Genomic DNA, 16,694 nt, shown 5'->3' with positions numbered 1-16,694 from the left:
AATTTCCTAATTCTTTCTTCCCTTCCAGAATAACTTCGATGTTCCGTCAGCTTTCCTCCCAGTTCGGATCTCTTCCCTCCATCGACTTCTCATCCCCTCCTTTTGTCAACTCCAGCAACTCCTGCTTTGTCAACTCCAGTAGTAAAATCTCAAAGGTACCATAAAAGACTGATTGCACCCAATGATGACGCTCCACCGAAAAGAAGACCATTCCATTTACCTAATTGGTTCCGACAAAGGTTAGTTGTAGCTCCAATATCGTGGTCCTCTGCTGTCATCACTCTAGCTCCAAAATCTTGTAGAAGGTGCCCTAAAGTTGGATTTCATCACTCCAGCTCCAATGGTCGTCGCATCTCCGAGGTTCACCATTGTCACAACTCCGTTGCAACAATTAGCAGATATGGTATTGTTTTGAGGCAACCTTTTAGGGCTTTTATTGAATGGTTGTAATTATGTTTGTTCTACATTTTTTAGCCCTAATTGGCATTGGTTTTAATTAAATTTGTTGAATTTAAGTATTATTTTTTTTGCAAATGTAGATATACGTATGATGCTCTCTTTGTCCAAATTGGTACTATATAAGTGAATTTAGGTATTTTATGTAAGTTGGGTCTACTTTGAGTGAATTTTGTCAAATTTTTTTTATAAAAAATGAGTGATTTTCCATTACTTATGCAAATTACTACTGTTTAACTTAATTTTGTCAAATTTTACTTTTTTTAGTATTAGGTTGTTATTCAATGACATAATTAAGTAACAGTAGCATCAACCATACCAAATTTGAAAATGTACGATGTAGGGACTATGGACTAAAAGCATTGATGTTAATCTCTAGATCGACGAAGAATCCAGGAAAATTATATTATGGATGTAAGTAACATGGATGGTTAAAGTGGGTGAGCTCCAATACTGGACTAAATGAAAATATTAGTGATATACATTTTAGGATATTGCCAAGAGTGGAGTCAAAGGTAAGAAGTGAACACATTGGTTATCCTGGATATAATATGGAAAATTGGAATGTACTGCTCATGGTCTGGATATTAGTAATAGTGAACTTAATTCTTTTAGTTCTATACTTGATGTGTTTATTAGTTGGTCGGGTTAAATAGTGCTAGTGTTATAATTTGACAAAGAAATGTAATTATAGATTATGTCGATATTTTTTTTTATTGATGGATAAAAGTTATATATTATTATTTCAGTTAAGCCATTCAATCTTCGACATTATTTCAATTTTTGATTTTTATAATCTTTGTTATTATAATTCCAAGTAAGCCATGTTTTTAGCCTAAATTTACTCATGATCCATGTATCTTATTTGTTGACAAATGGATAATGTTCATTGATTGAACTTAACTCGTGTTCAAACTTCTTGTAAAATAATGGTTAATGGCAAAGAACCATATTTAAGTCCTTCAATATTTTCGTATAGCATGATTTTTGAACTTTTATGGAGGTATGAATTCCTGAATAGAAGTTTATCATATTTGTAATATTGAACCTGTAACTTAAGTAAAATCAAGATACTACTTTATTCGTATTTTCTTTTCAAGTGACATTAGGATAATATAAAATGCATTGTTGGATTGAAGGAGGATTCAAAATGTAAAAACCTTAACCAACAACTTTAAAATCCTTAGCTAGCTGATACTTAATTATTCAATTGTGTGCCCTATAACCAATAGGGCTTTAAACCTGGTTGGTAAAATTATTCATAATTATTATGGGTTAGTACTGTGACTATGTCTTATGCTTCAGGTAGTTTCAAATTAAACTATTAGAGAATTCAAGTTTACTTCAGAATGAATTGTTGGAGGCTTCAAGTTAATCTTATTACTTTATGATCCACCAATTATAGCTGTTAGTCATCGGCCAAAATTTTAACTAGAAAAAGAAGTAATTTACACTCATTTAAGTATGACACAATATAAATTCAACCTAATATAAGCCATGAGAAAAATTACAATGGAAGAAGCTCCCTCAAATTTAATGCGAGTGATCATCATATTCATTATAACAAGTTTCTAATTTTGTGTCAATTTATGAAAATATAAAATATTTTCATAGAAAACTATTTTTTCATGATAGTATATACCCTAAATAACGTCTACAACGATTTTCATGATTTTTAGAATTTTTGGAGAGTTTCTGAATTTCGCTGAAATTTTATTTCAGGAAATCAGAGCTCCAATCGATCAGTCAATTGATTGGGAGGTATTTCCCGTGAGCAGTGGCTCACGGAATCAATTAGCCGATCGATCCATTCTCTCCTGGATCAATCGAGTAATCGATTTAGAGGCAGGTTCTGCGAACAGAACATCTCTGAATCAATTAGTGGATCAATTGAAGTGGTTTCAATCTATTGAGACCCAACCCAATCGATTGAAGATGCTGATTTTGGATGGGAAAGTATGATTTCAGCATTTTAAACCATTATTAGTCTAGGTAACCATTCCTAACCCCTTGACACACATTTGTATACATTTAGAGGGAGTTTTCATGATGAAAACAAGGATGGATTGGTTAAGGGAGACTAAGTAGAAGTTTAGGTTGAGCTTTGGTTTCAATATTGAAGTTTTGAACCTCAAAACTTCTAAATTTGGATTTCCTAAAGATTTAGAGATTCCAAGTCATTGTTGGTGCAATGACAGAAGTTACGAGCATGTCTTTAGCGGGAGTTACTCTTTAAGGACATGAAAATTAAGTTTTCATAAACCTTGGAAGATGGTTAACCTTTCTTAGTGTAAATGCTCAAGGATGAGCATTCGATGCAAATGAAGGGTATGAGACTTTCATTTGCATTGTTGGATTGGTTAATGCTCAAGGGTGAGCATTGGATACAAGTGAAGGGTTTGGGGACCTCCATTGTGGTGTTGTGAACAACGAGTGAAGTTGTGAACAACGTTGAGCAACTCTTCAGGGGAAAAGTTCTTTTTTATGTATGCCAATAGGGGGAGAATGTAAGGTTTAATTTAGACCTTTATTACCTAAAGAGGGAGTTTGCCTTCTAAGAAAGGGGGAGAATGAAGGAAATCCTCATTCATACTTTGGCATGAAAGGAAGTTGAGGCTATGAGATTAGCCTAACTTAAATGTATTGTCAAACATCAAAAAGGGAGAGATTGTTGGTGCAATATCCCTAGGTCAAGGTTGACCTGGTTGACTAAGCTTGGGTTGGCTCAAACTTGAGTCTTGATGTTTGGGTTTCGATGTTTGAAAATACATGGGGATTGCAGATGCAATCGTCCATTTGGGGAGATTGTTGATATAATTCCCCTCTGGTCAAGGTTGACCAGTCAGATATGAAAAAGAGTCAAGTAGGTCAAAGGGTTGACTGGATACTTGATTGGGAAAGTCCTAACTGGAGGTTAGGCAGTTTGAAAATCCCGGTGAGTGAAGCCAAGTGAAAGACCTAGTGAGTGAAGCTAGGTAGTGGGAAAATCCTGGTGAGTGAAGCCGGGTGAAAACCTTAGTGAGTGAAGCTAGGTGAAAGTCCTGGTGAGTGAAGCTAGGCAGATAGAAAGTCCTGGTGAGTGAAGCCAGGCAGATGGGAAGTCCTAGTGAGTGAAGCTAGGCAGATGGAAAGACCTAGTGAGTGAAGTCAGACACGTGGAAATCCAGGTGGATCTAGGTTGACCGGACACTGGTATAGGAAAGTACAAGTAGGTCAAAGGATTGACCGAATACTTGGCACGAGGAAATCCAGATGGGTCAAGGATGACTGGACATCTGGTGGAAGGAAGTCCAAGTGGGTCATGGAGGACCGGACACTTGGCACGAGACGGTAAGTCCAAGTGGGTCAAGGTTGACCGGACACTTGGCACAAGGAGAAAAGTCCAAGTAAGTCGAAGGGATTAACCGGACACTTGGTGAAGGAGTCCTAGAAGGTCAAGGTTGACGGGATGCTAGGCATAATATTCAAACAAGTTACGGTTGACCGGATGTTGGAATTGGAGACCTTAGACTTGATTTTAGGCAAGTCAAAGGGAGACCAATTGATCAATTGATTGATTAAACAGGGGTTCAGTCGATCAGTCGATCAATTGGGGTTGTGCTGCGACAAGCAGTGGCCCAATCGATCGGTCGATCGATTGGGAGCTTATATCGCGCACACAGAAGCGTTCCCAATCGATCAGTCGATCGATTGGGCACCTCTAATCGATCGGCCGTTCAATTGGGGAACTGGAAATCGTGCACAGAAGCTGAATCGATCGGGTGATCGATTCAGGCGATTTCCAGAGAGCACAGAGGCACTCTGAATCGATCGACCGATCGATTCAAAGCCTCCCTAATCTATTGAGATCCATTCAATCGATTGGGATCTGACCGTTGCGCAGGTTATAGCCTTTGGCGAGCGTTTTCCTCAACAGCGCTTCGATTCCTCTCCAGTGATTCTCTCCGAGCTCTCACCGCCAGTACTTGAAGGTTCTTGGGGACAAGTGCTGGTGCACTTCCAAGATTCAAGAGGCAACAACAAGCAATAAGTAAGCAAGAAGAGAGGGTTTTACACTTGAACTCTTTGTATTTTTCTTCTTGTGTTGAGTGTTGTATGTGTGAGTGTTGTACGAGGTTTCTCCACCTCCAGTAGTTATCGAGAAGGAGTATTTTCTTAGCGGAGAGTGCTCACGTGTGTAGATCCTTGGATTTGTCACCTCTTCTTGAGGTAGATACCAAGTAAATCCTTGTGTTAGCATTGTAGAGTGCTTCGTAGTCTTATTCTGCTGCCTATCAACAACAACGAAGCATGCAATCAAGCGCAACGAGCTATTCCCCCCCCCCCCCCCCAGCACATTTCGACCCTAACACTTTCAACCTCTTGCCTGAAACTATTTTCTTCTTCGTTTTAATTTGTTTGACTCCAAGAGAGTTTCCTTTGCCAATTTTGAACTCTCTTTCATTCAAATGCCTTGTTGTGCCATCTGGATATTGAACCAACTGACCAGCTTGTTGGGTCACCATTAAGTATTAGATAGTTGGTTCATTAACTTATAATCTCTCATCTACCATCATAAACATACTCAACAAACCATCTTTAACAAATTTGTAAGTGTCTTCCCTTTCCATTACTTTGGTAACCAATCGAACATACAACCCACACAAATCTTTATATCGCATATTGTGAAGTATTTTTAAATCTAAACTACCTTTGTTCGCAATTGAATCATTAACTCTAAAGTATCCATCTTTTATTTTTCATGTCCACCTTTTCAATATATATTCAGTTGGGATATTCATGATATTTTTCATCATAAATTATTTTAAAATATGAGAACATAAAATCGTAGCAAATTCATATTTTCTATAGCTACAACTACACTCAATTTTTTTACATGATGAATCAAGTGTAACTATATGATGATAACTCTTTTTATGAGAAGTAACTTTATATTTTGTATGTGATCCAACATCCTCACAAATTTCTACACTAGAATAATGAGATTAATATCACTCTTGTTTAAAACACTCTGTATGTCTTAAGAGTATAAATATAACTTGTATGCTTTAAAATTTCAATTGGATATGTTCCAAACTGAAATAAAATCTTCCTCTTTATCAAAATCACATATACAAGAGGCAAAATCTTTAGCAAACTCTTTGAACTGAGAAAAAATTCCACTTAAATGTATTGCGGCATTTTGAAAAATATGCAAAATACACAAATGATGATGTGTTTTAGGCCATCTAGAAGCTAAAGCCTTTGTCATTGCTGCATCTTAATATGTAAGAATAGTTGTTAGTTTTTTCTCACACATAGCTCTAGTAAATGTATCAAACAACTACTCAAATCTCAAAGAGGTTTCATCATATAATAAAGCTACACCAAAATTTATAGATTGCTTATGATGATTAACACTTGCAAACAACACAATTGGACGACCTTCATTGTTCTTCTTATAGGTTGTGTCAAAGCAAACGTTATCTCCAAAATTGCTATAATCAACTCCCATCTTAGCATTAGACAAAAAAATTAGTTATCAAATCATTTTCATCAACTTGAATAACATTAAAAAAATTAAGATCATCGAACTCATTTTCTGTAAATATTCCAATACACCTCTCATATTTCTTATTCTTTTAGATCGCAAGTAGTTTTTGTAATCTTTAGAAATAAAACCTAAATTCTCCCTCCCACCTACTTGTCTCACCATAATATCATGAGATGCTTTAGGAGGGAGGGGGGGGGGGGGGGGGTCTCACATCACTTGTCATCTCAATCTGTATCGCTACAAAAGAAGATATATTCCTATGGCATCTATAGAGGTGAGTTTTGTTTGAACTTAAAAGATAATGATTATGCTTTTTAACAAATTGCACCACACTAAACTTGTCATTTTTTCAACAATTAACCTTCATTTTAGCCTCAACCAAACCTTGTTTCAGGATGACTTGATTTTATATAAATATTTCGTTTGTCTTTTCCCTTTTTACCTTGCACACTACAATAAAAAATCTTGTCAACTAATTTACCTGATTTATGATTATAGCTTTTAGTCTTTCTTATGTCAAATCCAACTTGTTTAGCATATTTCAAATAAAATTCATAGGCATTCTCTTCTGTCTTAAAATCCATACCCATTTTTTTCATCAATTCTTCTGTGATAGATGGTTGAGAACTCTTCATATCTTTTTCATTGTTCAAATCTTTAAAATCAATCAAACAATGCAAAAATTCCAATCAACAATACAGATATTCCATCAAACTATGCAAAATTCAGGCTATATAAAATTCAATATAGTCCCAATATGATTCTTATTACCTTCATCATCCCAACGGTCTTTGTTTGCTTCAAATTCCCAACGGTCTTCTTTTGCTTCAAAATTCAACCGACAACCTCATAGATTCACCCTCCATAATAATTACTTTGATCCTGAAAAAAAAGACAACCAAGATATATGAATTCTTGATTACAGCAAATAAGAAAAAACCCAACGAACTTATATAAAAAACATTACATTTTGAAAACCTAAATCTAGAACCATTTCCATCATAGTTTTGTCGTACAACAAGCAAACCACACACACACAAAATAATGCAACATCTGACAACATTAACTTCGTCTTCGTTAGGTGAAATCAACCTTTTAGGATACTTTTGAGATTATGGAGCTGGAGTCGACGGAGTTGAAGTCAACGAAGCAAGAACTACTGGAGTTGACGAAGCAAGAGTAGCTGAGTCGACGGAGGAATGAGATCTGAACTGGGAGGAAAGCCGATGAAACGTCGAAGTTGTTCTAAGAAGGAGGAAAGAGTTATGAAATTTTACTCAAAATGATGAGAAATTTTATTTTTTTCAATTATCATTTAGGTAGTGGAATAGGGGGCAGAGAGACATTGGGATAGAAAATCCGAATCGCCTTTTTATACGAAGAGAAGTTCAAAGATGCAACCCAAAAGTCCAAGGACGCATCTTACTAACGGATACACTTCTTTGCAATTAGCACTATGGGAATGGTCAGGTGCAACTGTCTTCAGATAGAAAACCTCCTGTATCCGACTTCGGGATCACAACCCATTCAAACTTGGAGTGCTTGGGTGCGCGGTACTCAGCCACTTGATAGGTCGGGAGGTTGAATCAGTGGGAGATCGGGAGGTCGGACTAACGGCAACTCGGCCCATGTAGGAACTTCCTGTTATTCTAGAACAGGCTGGATACGGACCGTATCATAACAGTTCTCGTTAGTTTTGAAAATATTCTTTAAAAACCTTCTTTAGAAAGTCAACGCAATCTCAATTCAATTAAAACGCCGTTGACAATGTGCGTCAACGCAATTAAAAGTCAAAGAAAATTAAAAAGCCGAGGAAATAAGATAAATAAAGATAGTAAAAAGGGAGAGCCAACCACGACGCGGAAGTCTCCGAGTCGGAAGGCGATGGAATCGGCGGTCTTCCTTCGTCTCCCGCTCTTAGTCCGTCGGAAACTCCTAAAATTAAGCAGCTTGGTCACTTAAATCGACCAAAATGTAAGCGGGACCATGAGGGCTCGTTCCGTTTCGCCGGCTATTCATGAGCGTCCTCCCTCCCTCCCTCCCTCCCTCTCCGAAGCCATCTTTTTACCTTGCGCAGCCATCGATCTGGGCCCATTCCTGACCGGTGCGGAGTAGAAGGTCAAATCTTTCTGTAGCTTGATCGGGCGTTCGGGGATCATTGGCTCTTGTTGCCGTAGATTCTTTTGGCGAGCGGGTAGTATTCTGATATATTTCGGGAATTTGGCAAAATGATGAACATGGTATGGAGAGATAGCGGGGTTCCGGCTGACTCTTTTTACGAGGCTCGGACTGAGTGCGCCGAGGGCCCTAAGAGCAAGTTCAAAATTAAGGTATGGTTCGGTCGATTTCAGTGTAATTTGTTCGCGGAATGGAATTCTTTTTTTCTCTAAATAATTCGACGTTTTAGCTCCTCCAAGGCGCAAATTTTCTACTTTGATAAGCATAAAAAGGTTATCTTGATTGGCTTTGTGTGGTAAGTGTCTTGTCATGTTGACTTAGCTGTCACATTCTAAGAATGTGAATCTGATCTGTAACCAAGAGATACAACAAATTTGTTGTTTTCTCAGAACTTTATGTAGTCTCTGCTTTCCTCTCTGTGCTTACTAAATCTCTCGATTTACTTTAAAGTCATGTGAGGAAATGAGAAGCATATAAGTGAAGTTGGAATGACATGAATCTTTCCCTTTTAAGTGAAGTTTGAGGGTGCCAATTAGCTCAGCTGGTAAGGGGTTTAGGTGTCATTACCAAGTCTTGGGTTCGGAACCTGCACAAGAGCTTGAGAGCTTCCATTATATCTTTCTTAAACAAATTAGTTTGCTTTCCAGGAGAGCGCATCTTCAGTTTAATTAGATTTCCTTGTGCATTGTTTCTGTTAAAATTCCCTCAAAAATGTTGTTCTAGCTTATTCATGTAGGCTGGAAAGACTCTAAGTGTTCGAAGATGGCAAGCTGCATTCAATCCAGAAGGTCAATTGGATATTGCTTCAGTTCTCAGCCGAATTCAAAGAGGGGTATGTTCATTGTTTTGCTTCATCTTTTAGCAGCAATAACTTTTCATGATAGACAGGGTGTTACAATTTTTTTTGCCCTTTCTATAAACATCTCGAGGGTCACATTCTAATACAATTTTCTTTTAATCTATAGGCACAAAACAAACATATAACACTTGATAAAATCCTTTCTCGTTTCCAATTTAATCATATAATGTTTTTCCTATTAATGATAGCCTTGTCATTTTCATATACTTATTGAATATTAGATGCAAGATATTTAAAACTCATAAGGATTCCTTGTCCCTCAGTCTTAAATATTCCGTGATTCATTTTCTCATTGTTGTAGCTCCGTTTGAAACATTAGGTTTCACTCAAGGTCAATTCTGCGATTAGAGTTTTCTAGTTTATTGTAGTTGACACAATATTATTTTCATTTATTATGCTCCTAGTACTAGCAACTGCAGTATCATAACTTTGATTTCCTGTATCACATTAATAAAATAACTAAATATTTCTTGTTACTATCATCATAATCATGGCCAAAGTCTATCTGCTTTTCGAAGTTAACAAAAATTATATGAAAATATTTCATTTTTCTCTGAATATTTTCTTAGTTGGGATAGGCCTATCATGGATTATTCTTCTATCTATTGACATTAGATTTTTAAAGATGCTATTCATTAATTCACAAGGTCCAACATGACCCTCAACCTTTTCATCAAATCTTGGGATCAACATTGGCTATTTTGGTCAATTTTATTGATATAATCTAATATTGATATGATATTGTCTCAGGTAGACTTCATGATCAAATTACTTTGCCTTTTGAACATTCCTTTCACCATGAATAGTATTCAATAAAATAAATGGTGCATAGTGATTTTCTTGTATTTAAATAGTCCATCTTTCCACAACTAGTAGTTCTACAGATCAAAGAATTGTTTGTTATTTCAGTGACTTAGAAACATGACTAATTTATCCCAGTGGCTGGTCAATATCACTGATAATGCAGGTTAATATTGATGTCGTTCATAGACTTCATAGAATCAACTTGACCTGGCTGTATGAACATTCTTCTTTCCATGGCTAGTAGTTTGACATCAGGGAATACTGCATAGTTATTTCTTCAAATCATGTGTTTTTTTCCTTGGTAACACAGTACCTTGGTTTCAATTTCACTTTTTTTTTCTATGTAAAACAACAAGCAATGCACTTCAATACAGAATCATCTGACACTAAGTCCCCAAAAACTTGATCAGGGTGTTCATCCTTCTATAAGAGGACAGGTTTGGGAGTTCTTACTTGGATGCTTTGATCCCAAAAGCACCTTTGAAGAACGAGAAGAGCTGAGACAACAACGGAGGTATGTCATAACTGATGCAAGATATAGTTTATGTTGCAATTGCCATATTTCATGTTTCGTAAATGGAATTAGTATTTTTTTTTGGAATCAAGCTTCCACCTTTGCTTTGGGTGATGATAATCCATTTTATTATTTCATGTTGTTTCTATAAGGGATATAAATTTGTCGTACAGAGTGCAATACGAAAGATGGAAGGATGTGTGCCATGAGTTGGATTCACATGTCGGCAGTGGAATAATTGTCACAGCTCCATTAGTCACTGAGGATGGTCAACCTATTCAGGACCCTTTAGTTCTCATGGAAGCCAGCCCTTGTCAAACTCCTCCCCACAGTGAACAAGTTAAGAGTTCTGCTGAAAGTGCGGATATTATGATGGATAAACAAGTGATTGAGTGGAAGCTTACACTACATCAAATTGGTACCTTTGTTGTCCTCTCTTCTATGCTTTTATATGTTTGTTCCCATCCTTTTTTGTCTTTCATGTCCTTTGTTAAGCTTAGATGCCAATCCATCTTCCCTGTGTGTGTTTGTCAACATACAATATGAGCCAATCAAAATAAGCAGGTTCTATGATATCTACCTAACAATTTCTCTTTTAGAAATGAGCTGGCTAACCATCCGTCAAGAGAATTATTAGTTTTTTTTCATCGACTCATGTGGAAAATGTTTCAGATCAATCTAAGCATAGTGCCATCTCTAGATAGTAGCTATTCATGGATGGAGGTTTCATGACACAGATGAGAAAATTAGACTGACTGAGAAAACTATGAAGAAATTGTTCCGCCAATCACTTTAAGAGATGTATTGTAGCAGAACAGTTCGTTAACAATGATAATTTATTCAAAACTAAGCTATTTACTTTTATTTGTTATAGGTCTTGATGTTCTCCGGACTGATAGAGGTCTGGTATTTTATGAGAAGAAAGAAAATCTTTCGAAGCTTTGGGATATTCTAGCTGTCTATGCTTGGATTGACAAAGATGTTGGCTACTGTCAAGGTGGAAACAAACCTTATTCAGCAACAAACTCTAATTTGGTGTTTGATGTAGTCTCCCATATCATTTTACATGTTTCAGCTGTCTAAAGTATCTGTTATCTTCCTTTTAATTGCTTCTCTTGTTTTCATACTCACGAAGCATAATCATCACCCAGCATGAAGTGGTGGAAAAATCAGGAAAATTCACGTTGGCATGTTTTTTTCCCCATTGTATGTTAAATCAAAATCTAAATAGTTTGAATTATCAGGTATGAGTGATCTTTGCTCTCCACTGATAATTCTTCTCGAAGACGAAGCAGATGCATTTTGGTGCTTTGAGAGGTTGATGCGCAAACTGGTATATATTTCGTTGTCATCTCACTTTGTTTTTGTTTATTCTTTGAGATATCCTGCAGTTTCAAGCATTACATATGAGAACATTTAGCTCCTATTGTCTATTTAAGTGTTACTTATATCACTGTCTCATGGTCAAATTAGAGCTATGAATGTTTTATAAGAATATCCAAACCAAATTCCCTTGTGAAAGACTTTGGCTTTTCTTCACATGTTAGGAACAGCTAAAGTTATCAACTACAAATTACAGTGCCTTACTTGTTCTATCATTTTCATCCGAGCAATATACTTTTCAGTTTTCATCTAAGCAACAGATATATGAATGTCGCAATAGCAACTTTTTACGAATTGCAAACACCAGATATTATTGTCTGCTCCATAGTTGATTAAACTGGCTAAAAGTTAAATACTTTCCACTAATTAAAGTTCCTCCTTGATAGGAGTTTCTCTGTTGCTTCTATCTGATGTCTTTTAAACATTTGTTTTGACTTCTTAAAGCGAGGAAATTTCAGATGCACAGCGAGCTCTGTAGGGGTAGAGAACCAACTCCAAAGTTTAGCATCCATAACACAAATCTTGGACCCAAAACTTCACCAACACATAGGTATGTGACACAAGAAACTATGGTATGCTTGCATTCATAATGTTTTTTTGTGCATTAACATGCCTAGATACAGACGATAAGTCTGTTGGACATCTCAATTCTCACATCTCAGATATGGATTTGGGTGGGATAGTGTTAAAATGATATACTATGTAAACTTGTTATTTCATAGAGGGTACATCAGATGCATCAACATTAAAATAACAGTGTTCATGTTTTGTTTTTTTTTGTTTTTATTTTCGAACATCAAAGGATACCTTCATCATTGAGCTATCTCACTGACCCAACTCTTTCTTCACTTACGTGGGTACTAATTTGGTTTACCTTTATTGTTGAACAGAAGCATTGGGTGGTGGTGATTACCTTTTCGCAGTTCGTATGTTCATGGTAATGTTTCGGCGAGAGTTATCCTTTGGTGATTCTTTGTATCTTTGGGAGGTATTGCCACTGTTACTAAACTCGATCCATGCACTCTATATGCCTATTCAGTTTCTTACCTATTGTTCCTACAACTTAAATTAAAATGGTTTTCTTATGCAATACGTAAGCTATAGTGAACAAACATCACAATTAGAGAACACTAAACCAATAAATGAACATGGAATAGACATCATATCAAACTTACTGATCGTCGGTTCTTGAGTCATAATTACAGATGTATATATATTTTACATGCTTGATGCTGTCTTACAGATGACATGGGCTTTAGAATATCACCCAGATATCTTCACCCTTTACGAAGAACCGGAGTTCTTAGAACAGAATGATGGGTCCAAAAAGAAAGTTAAGATACGCCAATTTGGGAAATTTGAGAGGGACAATATCAAAAATGGAACTAAAACTTCTGAAGCTCCTTTGCCGATCACAGTTTTTCTTGTTGCTAGTGTTCTCAAGGACAAAAGCGCAAAGATACTGCAGGAAGCACGAGGTTTGGATGATGTCGTCAGGGTAAAGAATTGCAAACCTATCCACAACTCTTTTTGATTAGTGAGTTTATTCAATAAAAATTCAGATTTCTCTTATTGCCTTTCATTGATGTTTCCCACAACTCAGATATTAAACGAGATATCAGATTTAGATGCAAAAAAAGCTTGCAGCCATGCAATAAAGCTCCACAAGAAATATTTGAAAATGGTGAGCATTTCATCAGAACAGAGTTCTCACCCTTTTTAAGTGAAGATGTGATGCCTAAAGCTGAAAAACACTTTCTGCAATCCCCCAAAAACTGCAGGCCAAGAATTCATAACTTCCGACGCGTATAGCCTTCTTCGAAGAGTCGATATCCAGCAGCGGCCAAGCACGAGGACTCCTGGGTGATTTCTGGGGGGAGGCGATCTCACTGGTATAATGTTTTTTCTAGCTGATTGTATTCTTTTAGAGGGGCAAAACTCTCTGCTCCTCTGGTTGTCAACCTTAATGCATGTAAGCTCTTCACACATGTATTCTCCATCTAAACAAACAGCTGTGACTGTAAAATGTGATCACAATCACTATCACTTCGATCAAAACAAATTGTAAAAGGATTATTTAATTGTAATAAAATTAACTCTGCTGATATTAATAAGAAGGGATTGTTCATTCTGCATTTGGCTATATTGATTGTTTCTTCCATTCCTTACAGTGAGCCGTTACATGCTTTTATTCGATGAATCTATTATTAATATTATGAATCAAACGTTGAGGAACGGGTACAGCTCGTATCGGAAGTTGCAGCTCCCACTCAGCACTCTCCCGCCCCGCTTGCCGGCGCAGCAGCTCGGCAGCTGGCCGATGATGGCGCCGAGGCAGAGATCGCAGTCCGCCCGCGGTAGATCCCTCGTGCACTGCGCCAGTCCGTGCAGCTCCCGATCGCCTCCAGCCTGCGCGATCCCGGTCTCGCCCGCCGCGAAGTACAGGGACGACGCCGCCGCCTCCGCCCTCAGCTTCCCCAGCAGTTCCGCCACCTCGGCGTCGAACCTCGCCGGGTCCGACGAGACGTTGTTCACGTTGTATATGTAGATCTGGGGGTCCAAGTCGACTCTGCCGAAAAAGTCGGCGTCGGAGTACTTGAGCATGCAGTGGTCGAACCAGAGGACGGCCTGTTTGCTGTGGGGGCAGAGCTCGCGGGCCCGGACGCCAGCCGTGGCGAGGCAGGCCCCGCACTCCGGGCTGGAGACGTCGCCGCGGCACATTGCGAGGCCGCTCACGTAGGCGTCGACGCCGCTGCCGAGCGAGCTGACCGCGAAGCCAGCGGCCGTCGGGGCGACGGCGGCGAGCAGGGAGGTGAGCTTACGCAGGTTTTTGTCGAAGGCGCCGTTGGCAGTGTAGTTGGCGGACGTGGAGCAGACGGAGTAGAGTGGGCTGTCGTTGCCGGCGACGGCAAGGAAGACGACGGCGAAGCAGACGAGGAGGCGAAGGGCGGAAGAGGCAGAGCGAGCCATCTTCTACGATTGCGAGCGAATGCGTTCAGTGTCGTTCGGTGAAATCCAATCGATCTGCGCGCGTCAATTTATAAGCGAAAGATCGACTGTGATTGCCGGGAAACGGATGCAGAACCGATCAACGAACAAAATTAATTAGTAAATCGCATTTCAATGGAAGCGATCAAGTCATGATTTGTGGATTGGTCAAAGAGAGGGTAGAAAACGACTGATGAATTAATTATACAAATGATTCATGAAAATTTCTGATGGCTGACGTGATTGTTTGATCTTCATCTCCATCTCCATGGATTGAGTATTAATGTTTCCAGAAGGCCAATTGATAGTAATTGATCAAAGCAGCAGGGGTTTTCACAGTTTTTCTCATCGGTTGAAAAATTCTATGGCCGAAGCTTGAAAAATACAAGGCTGAAAATTCTCGGATTATCTCCTATATTCTATGAACCAATTTTTTTTTAAAAAATATTTTATTCTTAAGAAATAACTATGGCTTATTATCATTTTTCAAATGACACTCCTTTTTATTTAAAAATAAATAAATTCAAAACAATATCTTAGCATATTTTCCACTTCCAATATACTTTTATACAGTGGTGTTCTAATATATTTATGAGTAACTACTATAAACACATTAAACTGAATTAACTTAATTTAATTAAAACATTTATATATATAATAAAAAATAATTAATCAGGTCAGAACGTTGAATCACTAAAAACAAAAAATAGTTTTACCGATGAAGAATTTCATCATAATTCCATCGATATAAGGGTTTAGTGGCGGATGATATTTTATCGGGAGATAATTCGTCGGAAAATACTTTACCGATGAAAAATAAACACCGTTGGTATTTACCAAGGGAAAATTATTTTTCATAGCAAATATCGCAAACGGAATAATATATTCCGTCGGTATATTTATAAAAAATTTACCGACGGAATCACGTGTTCAGTCAGTAGTCATCGACAGAATAGATGATTCCATCAGTAATCTATTAAGGGATTACCGACAGAATATAGTATTTCATCGATGATATATTAAGAAATTACCAATGGAATACTATATTCCGTCGATAAACCCTTCGATATTTACCGACAAAATAGGATATTCCGTTGGTAAATCTTTCGATAATTACCGATAGAATAGGATATTCCATTGGTAAATCTTTCGATATTTACCGATAGAATACATATTTCATCGGTATTGTAAAAAAATGGACCTCAGACCTAAATTAGGCTCTGCTCTGGATATAATTTTCATATACAAGTAAAATCATCATAAACGATGACATTCACAAACTACACAAACATATTTTACATTCATCCATGCATTCACATTTCACAATCGACACATCAAACACATTTTCACAATGCAAATACATTTCACAATCCATAGTAGAAACAAACAACATCTAAACATAATCCGATAACGAACATCCATACAAACAATCTAATAGAAAAAAATTATACTATCCATAATTCATAATCTGAATAGTACATCCATATATAAAATAGAAATAAAAAACCTAAATACGATAGATTTATATAATATTTATGTATAAATAAAAAAATTGTATATATGTATAACTAAATTTAATACCGGGATAAAATAAATAAGCAAATGATGATTATCAATTAAGGTTTGGACTCCTATAGTAATACAATGTTTAGAAGTGAGCTAATTTCTATATGATAAATATATTTTGCATGATTTATGTATGATAAAAAAATTAAGATTTAATCGAACAAATCTCAGAAAAAAATTAATCAACGGGATTTGATAGATCCTGAGTCGCTTGTGAATCAAAATCAAATGAAACTGGTGGCGGAGGTAAATTAGTTATGAACTGTCGCATATGAACCATGAGAGCATCATGATCCTCACGTTGCTTCTTATCCTCATCACCTCTCCTATGTGTCTCAGCAACCATCCATTGTTCCATCTTCTTATCCATTGAGGCAATTTGAGTGTGTAGTTCTTAATTTTCCTATCTTAAA

The 16,694-nt window shown here is 37.2% G+C and overlaps 2 protein-coding genes across 2 annotated transcripts; one reads left to right on the top strand and one right to left on the bottom strand.

Annotated features, from left to right (window-relative positions):
* Positions 1 to 7,849: 7,849 nt before the first annotated feature.
* On the top strand, positions 7,850 to 13,841 carry LOC122047102 (rab GTPase-activating protein 22-like). Its single transcript, XM_042608153.1, has 11 exons — positions 7,850 to 8,319; positions 8,904 to 8,999; positions 10,241 to 10,344; positions 10,518 to 10,762; positions 11,219 to 11,341; positions 11,589 to 11,677; positions 12,172 to 12,277; positions 12,618 to 12,715; positions 12,971 to 13,225; positions 13,331 to 13,411; positions 13,509 to 13,841. Exons 1-11 carry the CDS (start codon positions 8,218 to 8,220, stop codon positions 13,521 to 13,523), a joined length of 1,314 nt encoding a protein of 437 aa, XP_042464087.1. The 5' UTR covers positions 7,850 to 8,217; the 3' UTR covers positions 13,524 to 13,841.
* Positions 13,832 to 14,741, bottom strand: LOC122047103 (cysteine-rich repeat secretory protein 38-like). Its single transcript, XM_042608154.1, has one exon. It carries the CDS (start codon positions 14,695 to 14,697, stop codon positions 13,948 to 13,950), a length of 750 nt encoding a protein of 249 aa, XP_042464088.1. The 5' UTR covers positions 14,698 to 14,741; the 3' UTR covers positions 13,832 to 13,947.
* Between the last annotated feature and the right edge of the window lie 1,953 nt (positions 14,742 to 16,694).

Source organism: Zingiber officinale, chromosome 2B (genome assembly GCF_018446385.1).
Source record: "Zingiber officinale cultivar Zhangliang chromosome 2B, Zo_v1.1, whole genome shotgun sequence".
Taxonomy (NCBI): domain Eukaryota; kingdom Viridiplantae; phylum Streptophyta; class Magnoliopsida; order Zingiberales; family Zingiberaceae; genus Zingiber; species Zingiber officinale.
The sequence above is the reverse complement of the archived record's forward strand: the minus strand, read 5'-3'. Positions and strand labels throughout refer to the sequence as shown.

Coding starts and splice junctions, on each gene's coding strand:
- LOC122047102 (XM_042608153.1), top strand. CDS start 8,218: ATGATGAACATGGTATGGAGAGATAGCGGGGTTCCGGCTGACTCTTTT. Junction 10,345..10,517: donor GAGCTGAGACAACAACGGAG/GTATGTCATAAC, acceptor TTTGTCGTACAG/AGTGCAATACGAAAGATGGA. Junction 11,678..12,171: donor AGAGGTTGATGCGCAAACTG/GTATATATTTCG, acceptor GACTTCTTAAAG/CGAGGAAATTTCAGATGCAC.
- LOC122047103 (XM_042608154.1), bottom strand. CDS start 14,697: ATGGCTCGCTCTGCCTCTTCCGCCCTTCGCCTCCTCGTCTGCTTCGCC.